The sequence below is a fragment of the Corapipo altera genome, unplaced genomic scaffold (genome assembly GCF_003945725.1).
Source record: "Corapipo altera isolate COAL_440 unplaced genomic scaffold, ASM394572v1 61, whole genome shotgun sequence".
Classification (NCBI taxonomy): domain Eukaryota; kingdom Metazoa; phylum Chordata; class Aves; order Passeriformes; family Pipridae; genus Corapipo; species Corapipo altera.
In genome coordinates this window covers 5,762,714-5,782,642 of record NW_020884910.1, presented here as the reverse complement: position 1 = coordinate 5,782,642, position 19,929 = coordinate 5,762,714, and the positions used below count along the sequence as shown (strand labels likewise).

Here is a 19,929-nt window from a genome sequence, read left to right as displayed (position 1 = left end):
GGAGGAGTCAAATGGGAAGGTTTATGGGGATTTCTGTGACATTTGTGTGGTTCTAGAGAAATGGGTTTGTTTTGGTTATTTTTATTTGAAGGCTGAGGGTCCATGAAGACTGAAGGGTGTGCCTCATCCACTCACATGACAGCATGTGCTAAACCTGAAACAATTAAAAACATTTCCTTCTTTTCAGAATGTGTTTGTTGGTGTGCAAGAATTTTCCCTTTAGGGTCTAATTTTGTATTGTCCTCATTCAAGGCAAGGAAACGAACAGGACAAAACTTGGTAAATCTTTTCCACCTCTACCCTGGAGATGGCTGCAACCTGATAAGTGGTTATTCTGCTATTTCCTTCCCTCCTGGAACTTGCAGCTAGAAAGTCAGAGCTGTTCCAAGCCTGAAGTGCAGAAAAGTGCCCTCCTTGTTTTGTCCTGTGCACGTGCTGTTGTTGGCTTCCACACAGCAGATAAGCAACTCCATAGTAGGCACAGTCTCTGGAGGTGTTTGGTTTTGTCCACAGGAATTCAGGCAGTTCATGGAGTGTTTTGTACCCATTTTGGGCTTATACACATGAAATGGGCAAGTTCTTCCAAAACAACACTTTGTACCTTGATTTAATGCCTTTGACTTAGTAGAGAGATACTTGGAGAAAACAAGGGGAGGTCCTAATGGGCAATAAATGAAGGGGAGTTCTTTATCATTTAGCCTCTTAGTCCTAACTGTATTTTTGTTTTTCAAACATGCTAAGAGCATATATTAAATGAAGTAGAGCTCATGCAGAATGTTATGTAGGTTTTGCTTATATTTGCACTATCAGTACAGCTGGTTCATTGGAGCATACAAGAAAATGTGTGTTTTAAATTAAAAACTACAGGATGTTCATATAGACTCTAAAAATGCTGATCATGGCTGGAAAATGCCGTTCTTTAAAATTAAGGCAGTTAAGATGCAAAAAGTCTTTTTCTTACAAGTACATGGTTAAGTTTCACACGAAAATTACGTGTTTAGGATGAAACACTCCTATGTCAAGGAATTTTAAGATTGCAGCGAGCCTCCTCTGACTCCTTTCCCATATGTTTTGTAGCAGCTTTAGCCATCCGTTGCTTTTCTTCAGCTTATCTACCTCGGTTTTTACGGAAAACTGCCGACGCCAGCCTGTGCGCGGCGGAGGGCGGGAGGGGCGCGGCGCCGCTCCGGGCCGCCTCCCGCTCGCCGCTCTCTTTCCTGCTGCCGCTGCCAGGAAGTTGGAGAAGGGGTAGTCACTCTCCGCGCTGCTCCGGCCGGGGCTGCGTAGGGCTGGGACGGCTTCCTCTGGAGTTGGGGGGCCCTGCCATGGGGATGTAGCGGGCCGCGGAGCCATGCGCGCCCCGGCGCTGCCCCGCACCTCGCTGGGGACGGTAAGTCACGGCGGGGACTTCGCCGCTCTCGGAGAAGCGGGACCGTGCGCCGGAGGGGCACCTCCTCGCCAGGCAACTGCTCCGGTCCCCCGGACCTGCGGGCGACTGCGGGTCTACAAAGCGGTGCCCGCCGCCGAGCTTTGGGGCCGGGGCTCCCTTCGACCCTCCTCGCCGCCGTAGGGCTCCGCATCGCTGCCGCTCTCCGGACAGCCCGCTTTCTGCTCGCCCTCTCCGGGGGGCTGTGGCTTCCATCCCGGCAGCCCCGCGCCGGGGCGGAGACCGGGGCGACGGGGCTCGGTGAGTCCGCGGCGGGGCGAGGCGGGCGGTCGAGGCTGCTGCCGGAGCGGCAGGAGCGACGGTGACGGGTCGGGAAGCCGAGCCGCGCCATCAGCTGGGCGCCCGCGGCGTCACCGGGCAGCGGGACCGCGGCGAGCCCGGCGGGGCTCGCTGCCTCCCTCCCTCCGCTCCCCGCCCTCCGCTGGGCACAGACTTCGCCGGCGCCGTTTCCGGGACTTATTCCTGAGTCAGGGAAAAGGCGTCTGGGCTTACAGGAGAGGCGGCGGATTCCCCGGAGCCCGCGGCGCAGCCGTTAACTCGCGGGGCGCGGGGCGGTCCGGGGCTCGCCGGGAGCACGGAGCCGGCCGGGCTGGGATCGCTGGAATCGCATCCGCTCCGCTCCCGCCGCCGCTGTGGGGGAGACGGAGACGAACCGCCCCCGCCTTGCGGGCGTTTAAAGATTAGGGGTCCGCGGCTATGTCCCAAACCACGGGATTTGGATACAAGCAAGTTCAGCTTTGCCGGTAAATCTTCTTTGGCCTTCTTGGGCATGTTAGGGCAAGACTCTTAAGATGCTCGTTGTAATTTCGTGTGTGAAAAAGTTGTAAAAGAAATCTGAGAGTTTTATGAATGACCTGATTGCTAGACATGAATGGCCATCCGGTATTAGCAGAGGTGTGATAGAGCTGTAACAGTAGGGGTGGCATCACTCAGCATCATGACATGGCTATAAATTCTGCTATAGAGGCTACAAGGTCAAACGGTTTATACCTAAATACCTGAGCATCCTAGTAACACACACTTTCACTTGGCTGCACTGGATTTGTAATCCTGGGTTAGTGGTTAATTTGCTGTCAGAAAGTTGCAACTGTGTCACTCAATGTTACCTTCTTCCAGAAGAGTGTGTTGTGTTTTGTTTTGTTTTGTTTTGTTTTGTTTTGCTTTTTTCCACTTGGAAAGTTTGGAAACCAGGTAATAAGACATCTAGCACTGGCAGGACAACACAACTAAAACTTTGGAGTAGGAGCACTCTACACCTTGGCTCTAACTGTGGATCACTTACCATCTTGGGACCTAGGTAGGGTACATAAACTGTTGACGTACGGGTAGATTTCAAAGTTAGCAAACCTAAAAAAGTGTATTTCTGGTTTATGGATAGTGGTGCACACGTTTCACTGTAACTCAGATACTGTATGTGATATTATTCATATTACTGACAATAAAATGCAAAAAAAAAAAAAATTGGATTCCTCAAATTAATTGTATTGTCTTCAGTTAAATAATATGCTGGAGGAAGTGTCCTTCAGTGGGATATCTTTTAGAGGAAATGTCCCCCCTCCTATTTGCTTGTCATTTCAAGTTCTCAATACCACCGTACTCCCTACAGATAATGTTTATCTTTTCCATAAAATCATATTATTTTTTTCAGTGTTACAATTCTTAGTCTGTTGCATGCCCTTCCATCTGCCATTTACTTTGCATATCATCCTTTGTTTGCCCTCATGGTGTTTCTTACTCCCTTGACGCTGCCTTTCTAGTTTTCTGATTCTTATATGTTTCCTGAGACTCTTTAAAATTTCCTGTAGCCTGTTTCCATGCATTTTCTCTTTTTGCCTGTCCTTAAACTAACTTCAGCTTCTCTGCGTTTTTCCCATGCCCTTCTAATTGTTACAGTGGACAAAATGGCATCTGTCTTTGCTGAGGCCAATGTGTTTTCTGTCTCATTAAGAAAAAAATTATAATGGGAGTTTCATTTTTTAAAGAAAATTCAGTTTTATGAAGAAAAAAGACAAAATAGCCACAAGGGTGCTTCTGGCATTGATTCCTTTTGAAAGTAAAAGGAATTGCCATTTTGAAGTTAGTAGCTACATTATATAAAAATTGAAAACCAGGCCACCAAGTGAATTGTAAGAAAGAACTGTTGGGCCACCATCCTGTTTCCAGTAGTAGCCAACAGCAGGTGTCTGCCAAGTGTTTTGGAGCAGGGCAAGTGCACAGCAATAAAAAATAGAAATACTCTCTCCACTTCCAGTGATTTGTGACTGTAGAAATTTCTGAGTTGAAATGGTATCTTTGTATTTTGGACCCCAGAGTGTGGTTTTTTTTTTTCTTCTGCTGATAAGCGTGATGATCACTTTTGGAACCCGGGCACGTTTCTGGCACCACCAGCACTCTGTTAGGGAGACCCACATCTCAGCTGCATGTTGTCTAAAAAAGTACCTCTCTGTATTTGTTTGGAGCCTATCTCCTGCTTGTTTTATCTGATGCCTCTTAGTTCTTGTATTGGAGGAGACAGAGAACAGTCATCCCATTTCACCTTCTCCATGGCATTCAGGACTTTGGGCCCACTACAGTATCCTCCACTCAGTTTTGTCTTTTATAGGCCAGTATTTTTAATCATTCCTTTTATGGCAGCCGGTCTGTAACACTGATTGTCATTGTTACCTTTCTCTGTATAATATATGGGTCAATTTATATTCTCAAAATTGGGGACCAGAACTACGGTCAAGGTTCAATCCTTACAGATTTTTATACTGGCATAAGAACACTATCAGTTTTGTTCTTAAATCCTTTCCTAATAATTCATAGCATTTCGTAGCATTTCAACCAGATTTTCATCTGTTTTTTTTCCAACCAGATTAATTCGATTGTTTTTTCTAACCAGATTAATTCAACTTTTTATGTACTGATTAATGTGATTTTAATTTCTGTTTTTGAGGACTGTCTGCTTCTAGCCAGATGAAACATTCATATTTGAGTCTCTGCTAATTTCAATTATGTGGTGACTTATGTTCTCATAAGTAATCAGTGTTGTCAGTTTGGATGCTTTCCCCTTACTTTTTATCAAGTAATCAATTTTTTGCATTAGCAGTATTATTTGGGGTAAAACCAATGCTGTCATTTTGCTCTTTTTTACCCATTTTCTTTAGTCATCACAAAGGGGCTTTGTTTTTGGGGCAGATGCCTTGTGTTTCTTGCATAATCTTATCATCATCCCTGGTTAACTGATTGCTTCCTTTGGAAGCACAGATTTTTCTCTTGCAGTCTTGGGAACCTGACAATAGAAAGCACATCTCAAATCAATGTCTCTACATTACTCTGTTAAAACAAACAGGAATTCATCTGTTCCAATGAATAGAACTCAGCATTTTAGCATTACATGACTTAAAATTCACCTATTGAGTCACTGACAAGGGGCGTGAGCACATCTGCAGCACAGTGTGGGCAGGGGCCAAGGGCTTATGCCCAGCTGAAAATCATTTGGGGATTGAAGGGGGATGACCCTGTTGAGCCTTCTCACAGTTCTTGTTCCTTCAGTGCTCTGTACAGCAGAGCAGTGGAACTCAGCCCTGAACCCAGGCAGGGAAAGTACTGGGGTGTTGCATGTCAGTGCACTCAGGACTCTGCTACAGTGTTCACCGCTGTGTCCTCTGAGAAAAATTTCAAAAGAAGTTTTCTTATGATTGTGACCGCCTATTGACTTTTCCTTTATTTTCTTTCTCTCTGCTAATATGAAATAAAAACTTCTAACTTTATATACTGTATATATATGTATGACATTTTATGATGGGAAGTCCACGATCTTTATAGATAATCACAATTTTCTTGGATTTTAAGTTAAGATTTCTAAGGCCTTTCTTCATTGTATCAAAGCTGTTGTCAGTCTCCTGATTTTAGACAAGGCCTAAAATACAGGATTCCTATATTTGATCTTCATAAAATGAGGGATTATTTATAATAGTAGTTCTTGTAGCCTTCTTTGACCTTTCCAGGTTTTAGTGAGCAATGAGAAAAGCTTCCTGTAAATGTTGCATTAATGCACATTTCTCAATGTGTAAAGCAGAAGTTCTGGTTTCCTGTGAATCTTTGTATAGCAAACTAAAACAAAGGCAAACCTCAAAGAGCTTTTGGAAATGGCTGAAGCGGTCAAAGAACATAAGGGTAACTCTGGACCCTGATTTCTTTCACAACTCATTGATCTGAGCAGGATCTCTGTTTTCCTCTGAACATCCAAGCTGATTAATTTCGTATGACTCATCAAAAAGGCTAACAGATGACTAATGTGTAGAATACTTGTGCATTGAGTGTGTTCCTAAGCCAAGGGAACTTTCTGTTAAGAAATATTTGAGACATTTTAATCACTTCTAATGCCTTTTATTTGCAGGTAGTTCATTAGTTTAAAAATGGAATTTGCAAAATGGAAGTCTCTTTTGAGAGAAGCGTTTGAGTAAGTTATTGCAATTGAACCTTTGTGCAACTTTGTCCTGCAGGACTAAGAATGACAAACTAAATATATTTACATGTATAAAATATTTATTTTATTGATGATGATAATGTTTAGACTAAAAGACTTCATTCACAATTATTTACCGCACAATATAGATACTTACAACTATTAGTATAGGGGTTTTTTAAGCAATATTGAAGGAACAATGTTAAAGCTAGCAAAATAATTATTAAGTATGGACTGATGCTACTCATCCATACCAAAAATCGTTGGCAGATCTCTTTTGCTCAGTGTTGAGGAGTAACCTGGAGGAGCATTGCCACTCAAGAGAGGAGTTTACACAGACACTCCTAGAAGGGGTATCTTAGGAGTGCCTGCTGTTAAAATGTGGAACTAGGCTTTTATACTATAAAGTGATTGACTGTCAGTCCTATGTTTCTAGGCTAGCCATGTCAGCTCAGCAGCTTTACATAAGTTATCAGTACTATCAGTTCCATTATCAGAAACTTCACCACGTCCTCGCTGGTGCCAGTTTCTGTCAGGAAACACTGTTCTTGACATCCCTAGAATGTTTAACTTTGGGATTGATGAGTTGGGCTGGTCTCAGCATTCTCAACACCAAAAGCAGCATGACACTCCCTTCTCCATCCACCACTGTTAACTTTAGCAAATAGGGTAAAGTTTGAGCTGTTTTATTCCCACTTAGACAGAGCATCCTGCTACACCTATTAGTTCATGTGAACAGGCATGGGGTCATAACAGGCCATGTGTGGGTTAGGAGTTGTTTCTCACTTGTCTAATCCCCATCCTTCTCACTCAGTTTTTCCCTTCTGTGTCCAGCCCTGGCCCACTTCTAGGCATCCACTGAGTTTCTAGGAGAGGGAGTCTCTCTCCCAACACAACCCTCTCCATCCTCTTTTTCTCATCAGTCACACTGTCACATATGTGTATCACTGTACCTGCTTTCTCCACCCTTCTCCCTGAGGGCAAGGAGCCTTGCAGGTAGCAGCAGGGCTACAGACCTGCATAGGCAGGGCAGAGCATGTGATAGAGAGTCACAGCATCCATGCTGAGTAATTTGGTACTCCTAGCCTTGTGAGGTGATAATATGGTAGCCCTGATATGCTGCACTTTCCTGTGCTGTCCCTCTGTTTCAGACACTGTGCCTTATTTGTCCTTGGCCTGAGAACACTGCCCTCAAATGACCTTTATTATTTACACCCTCCCACCTATCTTTCTGGCATCTTGCTGTGTTCTTCGCTTTTATCTTTGCTGTTCCTTTCTTTCTTTACCTTTCTCTGTGGAGATGTCACCTTACTTGCAGGTCTCTGAGCATGGCCCGGTGAGGCAGAAGGAGCAGCAAGAGTGAGAATTGTAGTGGTGGCAGTAATTCAAGAAAATTTGAGTTTGGAAATGGTGAAGGGGCTTCTAACTGCTGTCTTAGCTGTCAAAACTTTGCATAGAAGAGCTTTTGGGCTTGTGCCTTGATTTTTTTAACTGTAGCTGTTGAGTAAGTGCTGGCATGAGACATGAGAGGGAACTAAGGTTGCCTCACATGTGAGGAGAATCTGAGGGGAAAGTAGCTGTCACCCAGAGAGGTGGAATGTTTTAAGGAAGCAGCATTCTGGTTTTCATCTGACATATTTTGTTTATTCCTGCATCAGTTTCAGAAGTAAAACCTAGAGTTTCTGCTGACTCTGTTTTCCCTGGGCAGTCCCCACTCACTGAGAATATGAATCAGTAGTGTGCATGATGTGGTTTGAATTATCATTCAGCTTAGTTAATACAGATTGTCTGCTTTTCTATGCAGCATTGGTTAGTGGGTACTTGTTTTCTCTCCTGGGAAGTGGAGTATCTTGTATATATCTAACAGTGGAAAATCACCTTACACCTTATTTCACTTGCAGAAGACCTCTAAACTTTGCCTTGATGAGCTTTTATCAATGGTTTGAGGCTTCAGTGCTTGGTAAATGGAGCTACATCTGGCTGGCAGTGGGTCACCAGCAGTGTTCCTCGGGGCTCAATTCTAGGGCCAGTTCTGTTCAATGTATTTATTCTAGATAAATTGGAGCACTGGGCAGTGATTAAGGGAATGAACTCTAACAAGTCCAAATGCTGGATCCTGCACCTGGGGATGCAGTACTGCCGGGCACAAGTATTAACTGGGAGAGGAGTGGCTGAAGAGTGCCCTTCAGAGCAGGCGCTGGGGGTGCTGGTGGGCAGCAGCTCAATGTGAGTCAGCAGTGTGTGCCCGGGCAACCCAGAGGGGAAACTATGTCCTGGGGAGCATCAAACATGGCATCACCAGCCAGTCAGAGGGAGGGGAACATCCCATTGTGCTCAGTGTTGGTGTGGCCTCATACAGACTGCTGGGTGCAGTTCTGAGCCCCACCATTTCAGGGTGGTGTGAAGGTCCTTGAATATGCCCAGAGGATGGCAATTGTTAAAGAAATTCTTGACACTAGGTTCTCATCTCCATCAGATAGATTTATTGGCACAAGTCAATTATGATATCTGGTAGCTGGAGCTAGGTGCCTCAAAAGAGGGACCCTGAACAGAGAAATCTCTGGGCCATTATACTCTTATGATCTAACCTCCCCATTCCTCACATGACAGTCTGGACCAAAACATTATTAGGGTCTGGAGTCTTCTCTGTCTTCATTGTTTCGTTACCAAGAGGTTGCCGTATGGTCACCGTCACATCCTCTTAGATTGGTTTCGGTGGGAGTGTTGTAATCCATGTTTTAATGTGGTTGTTACAGCTCATATACCACAATCTGTGGGCTATTAATTTTTTTTTAACACTCTAGCTGTTAATTTTTAAGTAATGTTTAAGCTACAGCTTTGTCTATTCTAACTATTATTAATGTTTATGGTTTTTATTATTAACATGTATGTTTTTATCTCCATGTTTCACTATGATCCATCTTTGACTTACACAACACAGCCATATGGTTCAGATTGCAGCCTACAAGTTCAACTTGGAGTCTAACAATTCTAACTTATGTTAAACAAGCACTTAGCTACTTTCAAGTAATATATAATTTTTGACAGCAACGAAGCTGGCGGAAGGGCTGGCAGGCCCTGTGCCTCAGAGGAGGCATGTCCTGTGAGCAGCTACTGAGGTCTCTGGGCTTGTCTAGTTTGCAAAGATGGAGGCTGAGGGGTGGTCTCATTGTTCTCTACAGCTCCATGAGAAGGGGAAGGGGAGAGTGATGTGCTGATCCCTTCTACCTGGGATCCAGTGATAGCACACCTGGGAATAGTTCAAAGCTGAGCCAGGAGAGGTTCAGACTGGACACTAGGAAGCATTTCTTTACTGAGAGCATGGTCAGACACTGGAACAGGCTTCCTAGAGAGGTGGTTGATGCCCCAAAGCTGTCAGTGTTTAAGAGGTATTTGGACAATACCCTTAACAACATGCTTTGACTTTTGGTCAGCCCTGAAGGGATCAGGCAGTTGGACCGGATGATTGTTGTAGATCCTTTCCAACTGAAATAGAATAGACTATTTTACTTTCATGTATGGCCTGAATTTTATGCAGTTTGTTGCTGGTATAAATCAGTGTACTGCTGAATGGCTTGGGGAGTTGCTTAAAATGGTGTTTTGGGTTTTTTTTACCATGTGAATGGTTTTTCTGGATGGCCGAGTCATTGGTTCGTGAGTCACTTGTGGTCTATGACTCTGTTCCTCAGATTATGATCAGTAATTATGTGTTAACTCTGGTTTTATTACATGTATAGACATGCTTTCACTTAATCTGAAAAACTGAAAATACTTCTGTTTTCTTTTGATTTTGAAGGTGTACTTGACCAATTTTCTCTGTGTTTTTGGCTTAATCTTTGACAGTTTCATCTTGTTTCTGTTGCTGACTTGTGTGACTTAGGGGCTGACTGTATATATTCTCATATCAGGGAATTGATCATTGGCCAGAGAATCGGATTTTTTTATTGCTGCTGTGTGTCAGACTAGACCATCTGTGTGAGTGACCTTTTACCCATTTTTCTGCAAGCAAGCAATCTTGTAAGACTGTCAGCTGCTGGAACAATTTTTGTTTCTTAGAGAGGAGTTGTTGAAGTGCTTACAATTATCCTGTGGTCAGATAATTAAGTCTGAAATGACAGCTAATTAAATATGTGGTTCTCTTTTCCTGTTTGCCATTTTAACATCTGGTCTATTGAATATGTCCTTATATGACAGAGCCCTCTGAAAAATGATGTTTTAGCTTTGTCAGAGTTGCAAAGCCCCATCTTTCTTGAGGTTTTAAGTTGCTTTTATGTATGTACCTTTCTCCCCCAAAGCTTTAATTCTGAGAGAGAAACAGGACAGCGTGGGGCTGTCATAGCCATCTCATTTTGTGTATCTTTTCTTAAGCTTGCAACCACAAAATTGGTATCAGCATTGTGGTTTACCCTTATTGGTTTACTTTGCTTTTGCTATAACTCTCCTAGCTGAAAAAGCAAAAATGAAACAGAACACTGAAGCTGTGCCTGTACTGCTGGGCATCTTGCCACTTTCAAAAAAGGAAGCTGGGCAAACATTACAATTAAAGGGAAGATAGCGAGGTAAAACTCTGTGTGAGATTATTTGCGTGGGTGGTGTTTTTTGCAAAAAAATTAGTTGATTTTCATCAGTTCATACGATCTGATGCATTGGCACAAGTTCTCTGCAATGCACTCAGAATATGGTCAGATGGTATGGCCAGGATCACTTGTGTGCAATGTGGATGACAAGGGATGCTGGTTGTCAAGTGTTCATCGTGCTGCTGGAGTTTTTTATGGTACTACAAACTAGGTTTTGGGCAAATCTATTATATCCTTCAGGAATTATCAGCTGGATGGGATGGGTCTTTGCTGTAGAAACTTGCTGAATCCAGGTTTCACAAATCTTAGGTCAAGTTGTTACCTGGGTTTGTTTTGTTTGTTGGGTTTTTTTAACATCTTTTTGTTGTTGTATGTTTCTTCCTTGTCTGAATGCATGTTTGAAATACATGCCTAGGGTCTGTTTTTCTTTTGGGCCAACAGGCAAAAGAATAGGGTTTGTGATATGCTGCACTCTCGTTACCATCCTCCTGGTGCAGGATCCTTTGCTGATGAGTCATCTATGCTGTGGTCTTACCAGAGTGTAGACCTTTGGCCATGACATAAACATATTTCTCAATTTCACTGCTGGGAATAGTGTCTTGAAAAAAAAAAGTGTCCAGGGAATGGCGTCCTTCATTATTGGTACAGGCTGTTCTTCTAACCCTTTGTTAGTGTATGTGTGTGTGTACACATTCATGCTCTCTTACAGTTATATGGCAGTCATGCCAGTCTTAATATTTCTGTTAAGATTGGCATGACAACATGCCAATGTTGTAATTTTCAAGTGGAAAAATAGAAATAAAATCTTAAAGGAAAAAAAAAGAAAATGCACATTTTTGTGTCAGACTGTACAGGCTGATTGTTATCAGCTGCAGTTTAAAAGGTATATTTGATGTGGGGAAAAGTTGAAAACCTGAATTTCCCACATTTCTAGGGCTGACTTGGTCAGGAGTAGTTTTGGAAGCTTTCCTGTACTTTTCAGGCAGTGAAATCCTCCTCTGCCTTCTTCTTCCAGACTTCCCATCTTGTGTATTTACTCAGTAGAACTGCAAGTACTGGATGCATTCTTCTCCGTGGAACTGTTTCTACATGGACGGCCTTACTGCCTTCCTTAATAAAAACATTCTTTTACTCTTGCGTAACTTTCTTGCAAGCTGCAGCATTTTCAAAGCATTCTATCTGTAAATTGCACATCATGAAAAGTATTTGTTTTATATACAACCAGTTTGTCATAGAGACCATTATATGGCATATTAGTAACAGAGATGACAGGCATCCATTTGTTGTTTTCGTGGGTTTTTTGCTTTTTTTTTTTTTTTGTAAATCATCTCCCCCCATACATTTGTCAGTGAAGGGTGCTAATATCAGAATTGTCAAGTAAATTGAACTCACTGTTATAGTAAAATTTAATTCTAAGTGCTGAAGTCAGGGGTGCAGTCTGCAAGGGGTATGATGTTTTCTCATCTTGTTTCCCCCCCTCTTCCTCCATCTGCATTTACAGGTTATCCTAACATTTCTCTGCGTGTTGACGAAGGAATCTGTAGAGATTGCTCCGGTGCCATATACACTGGAAGTCCATCGTGTAGCTTTGGATGGAAGAGACCCCTCTAACCCCTTGAGGAGAGAAAAGAAGCAGGTGCATTGTCAACTGGACCAATACCTACATCCTAGAAAGACCCACTGCTGCATGCGGTGTCATGCAGGTACGTAAAATAAATACAGTAGTAGCAACCTTCACCTTAGGGGCATTTCCCTGTCCTGCACTCTCAAACTTTCTCTTTCCTACACCTACAGCTACATCAGTGCTCCCTTCCTTAGTACCTATCCCTTCTTATTCCTTATCTCTTCTTTTGGGCTGTCAGCGTCGTTCACACTGGTGAGAGGAAGCATACTTGGTCCTTACACCATAAACTCCAGGGTTTCTTTGAGGAACCAGCGACTCCGGTCCTCTCTAAGACAATGCATTTGCCTTCCTGTCAGAGCTCTATTAAGTGATTTTCTTGCAGGTACCTACAAAGCAAGAGACTGTGATCGGCCTGACCAGGCACCTGTCTGTCTTCCGTGTGCTAATGGCACATTCACAGCAGTTGATAACATCATGTCTAAATGCTTCCAGTGTACACGTTGCCGTACAGGTGAGTTATTATCAAATCTGTAGGATCTGAGGAAAATGGTGGTGGGATGGCAAGGTGAGTGAGGAAGCTTGAAAAAGTAAGCAGTTGAATGGGTAAGATAGTGTATGGGAAGGGATTGGGGACAGCAGGAATAAGGGTTACCAAATTATTACAGTCTGAGACACAATTTGCAGGCCTTTTTGGCCTTTTTCTGTGAAAATGAGGGGATAACAATACCTATCATTGTAACAGTGCTCTCAGCTGAAGGTGAGGGAAGAGGTTGGAATAATCATTTCTCCTTTCTTTCCTCAGAACTCCAGCAGATAGTAGAGGCCCCCTGCACCCCAAAGCAAGATACTGTATGTGGCTGTCAGAAGAATCAATATCAGTTTGGTTCTGAATCTGATCTCTTCCAGTGTAGGAACTGCAGCTCATGTGACAATGGGATTATTGCCAGCTGTGAGTATGGCAAGGATATGGCTCCAGTACATACATACTGTACTAGGGTAGACATTAACAACCCTTTGCTCATTTCTGACATGCTGCAGTGCATTGCCCTGAAATTATTGTAGTTTCAGAACAACTCTTGGGTTTGGCTGCTCCCTTTCCCCAGAAAGACTGCCATTTTTTTCCTGCCTTGCCATCAATCCCTGCTTTCTATCGCAGTTTCTTCCTTTTGTCCTTGAACGTTTTCCTGGGTTTTGGCTGTTGTAAGATGATATTTTCTACTTAATTTTGGTGCCTCTGCCTTGCCTGTCCTGAAGCAAGGTCTTTATGCTCTAGAGCAGATTTCCCTCTTGCCTTCCTTTTTTGTCTTTCTCCTCATGCTCATTGCATTTCCCTTACCAACTGCTGGAAGGACTTTGAGTACAATGGATGAAAATACTGCTGGTCCCAGCGCTCAGCTTGCCAGTCGGTTGCTGAACCACCACAGTGTTCCATGCAGTGTTTTAAAGTAAAGAGCTGTTTAGGTAATGCTGAACTATGCCCCGTGGAATTGGGCAGTACCTTGAGATGATGCAGGTGTCTGGGGGAAGTACCTGTGTTAGCTGTCCTAAGGTGCCTCATCTCCAGTCAGGAATCAGAGATCTTAAACAAATACTGTTTGCTGCCCTCCACTTTGTGCTGTAGTCTAATGTCCCTTAAGTGCCTCTTACCTTGCTGTCCTAAAGCTATCCCCTCTCCTTTGCAAATTCTGCTGCTCCCCATCCCTTTCCCATCTCTTACCCTGTCTAGCATGAGGTTTGCTGTTGCACTGGTGAATGTGTTCCCTCTGGTGCTTGGTAATCTTGTCACGGTTTCCACACTTGTGCTTATCCACAATAGTCATCATCGTGTGCTACCCTTGAGCAGTTTCCTTCCCTCTTAGCTGATGTAGAACTGTTTTAGTCCTGTCCCTCACTTGCCACAGAATGCTGCTTGTTCTAATACCTTTTTACCTCCTCTCATGTAGCTTGAAGTCCTTCCATTACTATTCTCGTCTGCTCCTTCTCATACCTGTTTTACTCAGTGTCCATCCTGTGACTCGCTTAGGAGCGATAGCTCTTGCATTTCTTACCCCTTCCACTCACAGAATATCAGATCACAAGAGTGGATATGTGTCCCATGGCTTGAAGTGATTTCTCCCTGCCCTGAACTGACTTCCTCACCAGTCCCAGCTGCTCAGGGACCACTTCTCCCTCATCTTTGCCTGACTAATGTGGTTTCCCCTTCCTGTCATGCTTGAACTTGAGTAACTTTTCCTGCTTTTGCACATTAGACCAATTTCAGCTGCATTGTAGTTTTAGTCCCTTTCCAAGCCTCTACAGAGATAACCCACCTACAAGGACAGTGGTGCTCTTACCTTTTATTTACCTTTATCCTCCTCCAATCCTGTCTCGCATGTAGACTGAATCCTTTTTCTCTTCTTCAGTAGCAGTTTTCCAGGCTTAAAAAAGGATAACCTCTCACCCATCTTGGAGTGGATTTTTCTCCTTTTGTTTTCTTCTCTGTCCAGATTATGGCAACAGTTTCTTCTCTTCTCTACAGGTTCAAAGGACAGGAACACAATTTGCAGGTGTAAGCCTCAGTTCTTCCTGTCACGTAGTAACATTTGCAAGCCTTGCAACAGGTGAGCTTTTTTACTCTGGATGTCCCACCACTTGAGTAGGAGAGACAGCAGTCATGAGCTCCAAAGAGGGAGGAAATTTTTCTCAAGGCTCTTTCCATCTAGACGTAACTTTACAACATTCTGCCTTTCTGGGGCAATTAGGTCTTCGCCTCTGCCATCCTTAGTCTCCTCTTTGTAGGCAACAGCCCACTAAAAAGCCAAAGACATTTGCCACACTGCGTTGCTCTGCTTTGCAGGCTCATCTTGACTTAACAGTTAATTAGGATGATTGCAAATGGCTAGTGTATCATTTCATGCACACTCACATCTCTGGTTTTCTCTTTCAGCTGTGCTGGAGAAGAATGCTTGCAGTGTCATAGCCCAGTGACTACCCCACCAACTTCATCCGGGCTGAGTGAGTATCAGGGAACTGAGGGGCAGTGGAATCTTTTCAGTGTGAGCTGTTGTTCTGTTAATACCTTTTGAAAAATGTTTTTTCCACTCTCTCAAACCGTTATATATTATTACATATATCTTCACTTGCTGTTCTTCCTCTAGCACTTACCTCTCCCTTTCTTAGTCAGTCATGCATTTGCTCTCTTCCTTTTGTCCAGGTGGGACCCTTGTCCTTGGCATCCTTGTTGCAATATTTGGAGTTATCTCTGTCCTCTACATTGTAAATAAAGTAGGGAAGCTGGTCCGGGAAAATAGGATAATGTCGCCTTTCTACTCCTGTGGTGAGTACAGCAGCATATGCAGTGATATTGATTGGGATAGGCATAATTTTCTGCGTGTTTCTGTATATGCACACACGTGAGGGGACAAGTGGGATCCCTTTACTCTGCTTTTCTGCAAGGCCAGAGAACTCAATAGCTAAGGCTGTTGTTAAGGTTCTTGCAACTCTTCATCCATGCCCACAGCTGTGAGTGGAAGTGCATGTGAGCTCATTGCTGGGATATGTGCATTTTGCTGTAAGCCCTTTTTGAGAGCAGGACTGTGATAGCTGCTTTCCTGTTTTCTCTGGGACAAGAGGAAGTGAAAATAATTTCTGCTTTCTTTTTCTTTCCTTTGAAGTTTCTTTGCCACAGACAACCAAGGAGCCGGTATCAGAGGTGAGCAAGATGATGGGTATAAGAGCTTACCCTCTGCTTTCGACTAGGTTAACCTGGGATCAAGAGTAATATTTTTCCACATAGGCTGTTTTCAGGCCTTGTATTTTCAAATGAGCTGAGTAATAAGGCTGTTTAATTCAGAAGTCATTTTCTGTAGAAGATGGAGCCATTAACATTTTACTTCCCTTCTTCTAGAGAATGCTTCTCAAACTCCTGGTTTTTGCTTTTTTCTTTCTGGATGCATTTTGTTCAGATAGCTGGCCCTTAATCCCCTTTTCTCTCTGTGTACCCCAAGCTTGAAGGATTTAACTAATTTCACTTCAGATCTTGACTCCACTAGCCTTTCAGTGCTGCTTCACAGCATTCTCTCAAGTCCAGTGTGGCTCTGTAAATAAGAGAGTCCAAGCAGTAGTTGAGGTGGGGGTTTCCACAGCCTTACAGCTGATAGGAAAGGTGAAATGTGGAGTTTTAGAATGGTGGTGATTTTGGGTCTCAGCCTTACTTGATTTTGTAAAGAAATGTTTTTTTCCAGACTACTGTTTTTTGGTGCCAAAAAAGAGTTACACTCTTAGGGTTCAGCTGGAAAGAAATGTTTGGTGTTTTCTACTCAAACACAGCATATAGGAGGAACTAAAATCTCAGCACCTGCCCCCCACCTGTCTTGGATAAATTTTAGTATATAAAGATAGTGATTTCTTGCAGGAGACAGGTGTATTGTGCTGTGGGTGATTCTGAACTAAGCAATGTATCTTTCAGGTTGAGGTAAAAAGAAATGAAACTTCCATCCTTCTTCCTGAGTCCCAGAAAGAAATAGAATTGCCAGTGAATGCAACACCATCTGCACCTCTGCCGCAAAGTTCACATGAGTTACCAGACTGCGTCAGACCTGCGAGGAAGACACAGCTTCCAGACAGTAAGTGGAACTCCCTCATCCTTCCCTCCTTCCCCGGGCAAACAAGAACCTGATTATGCAGATGCAGCTAGGAGTGTGTTGGACAGATCTTACCCAGTGTACATGACCTGTGTGTATACTTCATGCAGTACAAAGACAGTACAAAGACAGAAGCATGCCCAGAGCCTGTGAATGTATAGATGCTAAATATCTATGCAAGGCATTTCTGTTGTCCCTTTTCCCTACCAGCAAAATGGATTGTGTTGACATGCTGTCAGTTTTAATGCCTCTGGGGTAGTGACCCAGAACAATTTTTTTTTCAGCAATGTATGGCAGCAAGGCCCTAAGCATGTGTGCTTACCTCTGGTCATAACCTTACACAAGAGCATAGGAAGCATTCTCATTACATTTTGAGGGATAAGAGCAAGTCTGGACATCACACGAGTCTGTGTGATCACTCTGGAGAAGACCTGAACAGGAGGGGGCAATGCAAGATCCCAAGGCACCATCCAGCCCTGGATTAGTTGCGTTCTCCTTGAGGCTGCATAATCTTGTTTCTCATAGTTTTCCTTCTCTTCTCACAGACCCTGCTATTCTCTACACTGTGGTGGATCATGTACCGCCATCTCGGTGGAAAGAGTTTGTGCGGCGTCTGGGTCTGAGTGACTGTGATCTAGAGCGAATTGAGCTGGACCATCGGCGTTTACGAGACGCTCAGTATGAAATGCTTAGACTGTGGAAACTGCAGATGGGCCGTGCTGCAACTGTGGAGCACATCAGCTCTGTTCTCAACCAGATGGAGCTCAGTGGCTGCAGTGATGCTATTCAAGAGGCTTTGCTAAACCAGAACTCTCCTCAACCTTGCAGCCTCCACAACCATCTTTAATCTATTTCTGCTTTAGTTGCCTTTGCTATGACTGTTAAGAGAGGATCATAACTCTCTTACTTTCTGCATATCTCCCCATCTTCCTAACACTCGTCAGCTGGGTTTGTTGGAGACAGCAGCAGATTATGCTGGAGGAAGGCTGAGGTTTTCTTCTCAACCAGTCAACACCTTTATGCCACGACAGACCCCTGCAACAACTCCTTTTCCAAGGAGGGAAAGCACCTCATAAAGGAAGAGGTGTGTGGACTGACCAAGCTGAAAACAGGAGCTCCAAGTGTCTCGATAGATCAGCTGCTCTATGGACAAGTTGTTGCTAAAAGAGGTGCTCCACACACCATGTGGTGGGTAAACTCATAGGGTGATTTGGTTAGGTTACCTGTTCAGATGCTAAAGCACTTACTTCTTGCAGGTCTATTTTTCTGCGAGATCAACCAGTTGAAGTGGCTCACATTGCAGCCTTTTGATTGCTCAGTCTTACTCGGGAAGTGATGGGGGGGTAGGATGTGCCTATTTCTGGAAGCGGGAGAGGATTGCCCCCTCTCGGTATCAACTAGGAATTATTGCTGTGGCAAAAGACTCACTGAGATTCAGAAGTGGTGGTGCTCTGTGAGAAACGGGAGAATGGTATCCTTTACACACCATTTTGCTCAGGCTCCGGAGGAGTAAGTGTTCTGAGCCAGTGAGTCAGATGAGAGAGTTGGTGCTTTTTTTTCTGAGTTTTTTTCTATACCTAGAAACCATGTAAGTTAACATTAACAAAACACCTGCCTGTGTGTTTGTCCAGAGTGGGAAGGAATGCATGCATATGTCTGGGTGAGATGGTACCTATGCACCTGGTAGCATGAGCACCTCTGCAAATCTGCACTTCCATACAGGCTGGTAGGCTCATGTCTACCTGCTTATCTATCTGAATGATTCAATGAATCTAATCTAACTGCAAATGGGACTGTGTATGTGTCTGTATATATATTTTAGCAACTGTTGAATAACTTCACACTACTTCCTGAACTGCATTCTGTGATTGCTGCTTGGGTGTGAGAGCCATTTGGTACCATGTCCAGGCTCTCACCATCATTTTTTCACTGCTATTACCCTGGGTGAACCAAAAGTAGCAAAATCAATCAGCCTGCATCAGATGCAGGTTGTCCACACATTTGTAACATCAATTTTTTTTAGTCTCTCATCCCTTGACCAGAGAGAAACTTTCTGTTGTAAATACACTAAATTCTCTGAATTAAAATTAATATTTTTATCTCTGTTATAGTTTTGTTCATATCAGCTTCATTTCTGGGACTGTGGATGGGGGCAGAAGGCGGCGAATAACTTCCAAAAGTGGCAAGCATGGGTGGCTTGGTGATCTCATGTATTTTTTAGGAAAACCACCCAACTTTTATGTGCTTTTGTGTGTAAACCTTAGCTGACCTCAAATGACAACAAGCTAGTTGAGGGCAGGAAGTGGGACTGAAATTAAATCCAGTTGCAGGTCTTCTCAGATATTCAAGAGTTAAAGGGGATGCTAGCACATTTAAAGTGAACTTGATTTGTATTTGGCTTTTTAAACAGGAAAATATCTTTAAGTAAAAGAATAATAATAGGTTATACTTTAATGTTAATCTTACATGTTTTTTTCTGAGGAACCAAAGCATCATATTAAGGCTATTCCACTTGAAGGTTTCCTGCTTGAAACCTGGAAATTCCTGACAGTCGATGGCAAAGCTGGAAACTGAAGTCACTTTTAATTTTCAGTTTGAGGCTTTGTTTTGCTATGCCTACACACTATTTTAATGGAGGATGATTTTTCATTTGTTTGTTTTTTTTAAATCAGAGACAGTACAAAGCTCACTGTGATACACTTCTTTTCATAACTTATGTTCAACAAGCACAGCAGCATTGTAACTATTAGAAGTACATGCTATAGATTGAAACTGTGCTTAAACTGGGGAAATTCTCAGAAATCTTCTAAGTCTTGGGTTTTTTTTCCCCCCACACCTCAAACCATGTAATCCATCATTTAAAATCCACGTGTTTCAAAGGTCATGGTGCAAGGTAAGCCACAAGCAACAGGCCTCAGGCCACTGCTTGGCTGCCAGTTGCTTCATGCAGGAGTTTTACAGAAATCCATGGCTACAAAGTGTTTCCGAGAACACTGAAATTCTCTTCAAGGTAATGACGGTGACTTGGGTGGGTAATATATATACGACTGTGGGAGTGGAGGTTCCTCACGCTGCTGCCTGTGAGCCTCAGAGCAGCCACCAGAAAAACACAACTGTTTCTGTGATTTTATTTATTTGCCTTTCTACTAATTGAACAGCTAACACTGAAGCGATGATGCCCGAATATAGAACATTTACATTACAAT

At 43.4% G+C, this 19,929-nt stretch overlaps 1 protein-coding gene across 3 annotated transcripts; it reads left to right on the top strand.

Annotated features, from left to right (window-relative positions):
- Nucleotides 1-1,039: 1,039 nt before the first annotated feature.
- Nucleotides 1,040-18,826, top strand: TNFRSF1A (TNF receptor superfamily member 1A). 3 transcript variants are annotated; one of them, XM_027653527.1, is made up of 10 exons: nucleotides 1,040-1,390; nucleotides 11,979-12,180; nucleotides 12,484-12,612; nucleotides 12,904-13,050; nucleotides 14,620-14,701; nucleotides 15,028-15,095; nucleotides 15,295-15,417; nucleotides 15,755-15,792; nucleotides 16,549-16,705; nucleotides 17,269-18,826. In XM_027653527.1, the coding sequence occupies exons 1-10, from the start codon at nucleotides 1,352-1,354 to the stop codon at nucleotides 17,568-17,570; spliced, it is 1,287 nt and encodes a 428-aa protein (XP_027509328.1). In that variant the 5' UTR covers nucleotides 1,040-1,351; the 3' UTR covers nucleotides 17,571-18,826. The 3 variants fall into 3 exon arrangements, with proteins under 3 accessions (XP_027509328.1, XP_027509329.1, XP_027509330.1); XM_027653528.1 differs by lacking the exon at nucleotides 1,040-1,390 and adding an exon at nucleotides 2,002-2,190; XM_027653529.1 differs by lacking the exon at nucleotides 1,040-1,390 and adding an exon at nucleotides 2,222-2,744.
- Nucleotides 18,827-19,929: the final 1,103 nt, after the last annotated feature.

What these genes read in the sequence shown, in the direction of transcription:
- TNFRSF1A (XM_027653527.1), top strand. Translation starts at nt 1,352, where the DNA reads ATGCGCGCCCCGGCGCTGCCCCGCACCTCGCTGGGGACG. An exon ending in CTGCATGCGGTGTCATGCAG is followed by an intron (nt 12,181 to 12,483) that starts GTACGTAAAATA and finishes ATTTTCTTGCAG; the next exon opens with GTACCTACAAAGCAAGAGAC. An exon ending in ATTTGCAAGCCTTGCAACAG is followed by an intron (nt 14,702 to 15,027) that starts GTGAGCTTTTTT and finishes TTTCTCTTTCAG; the next exon opens with CTGTGCTGGAGAAGAATGCT.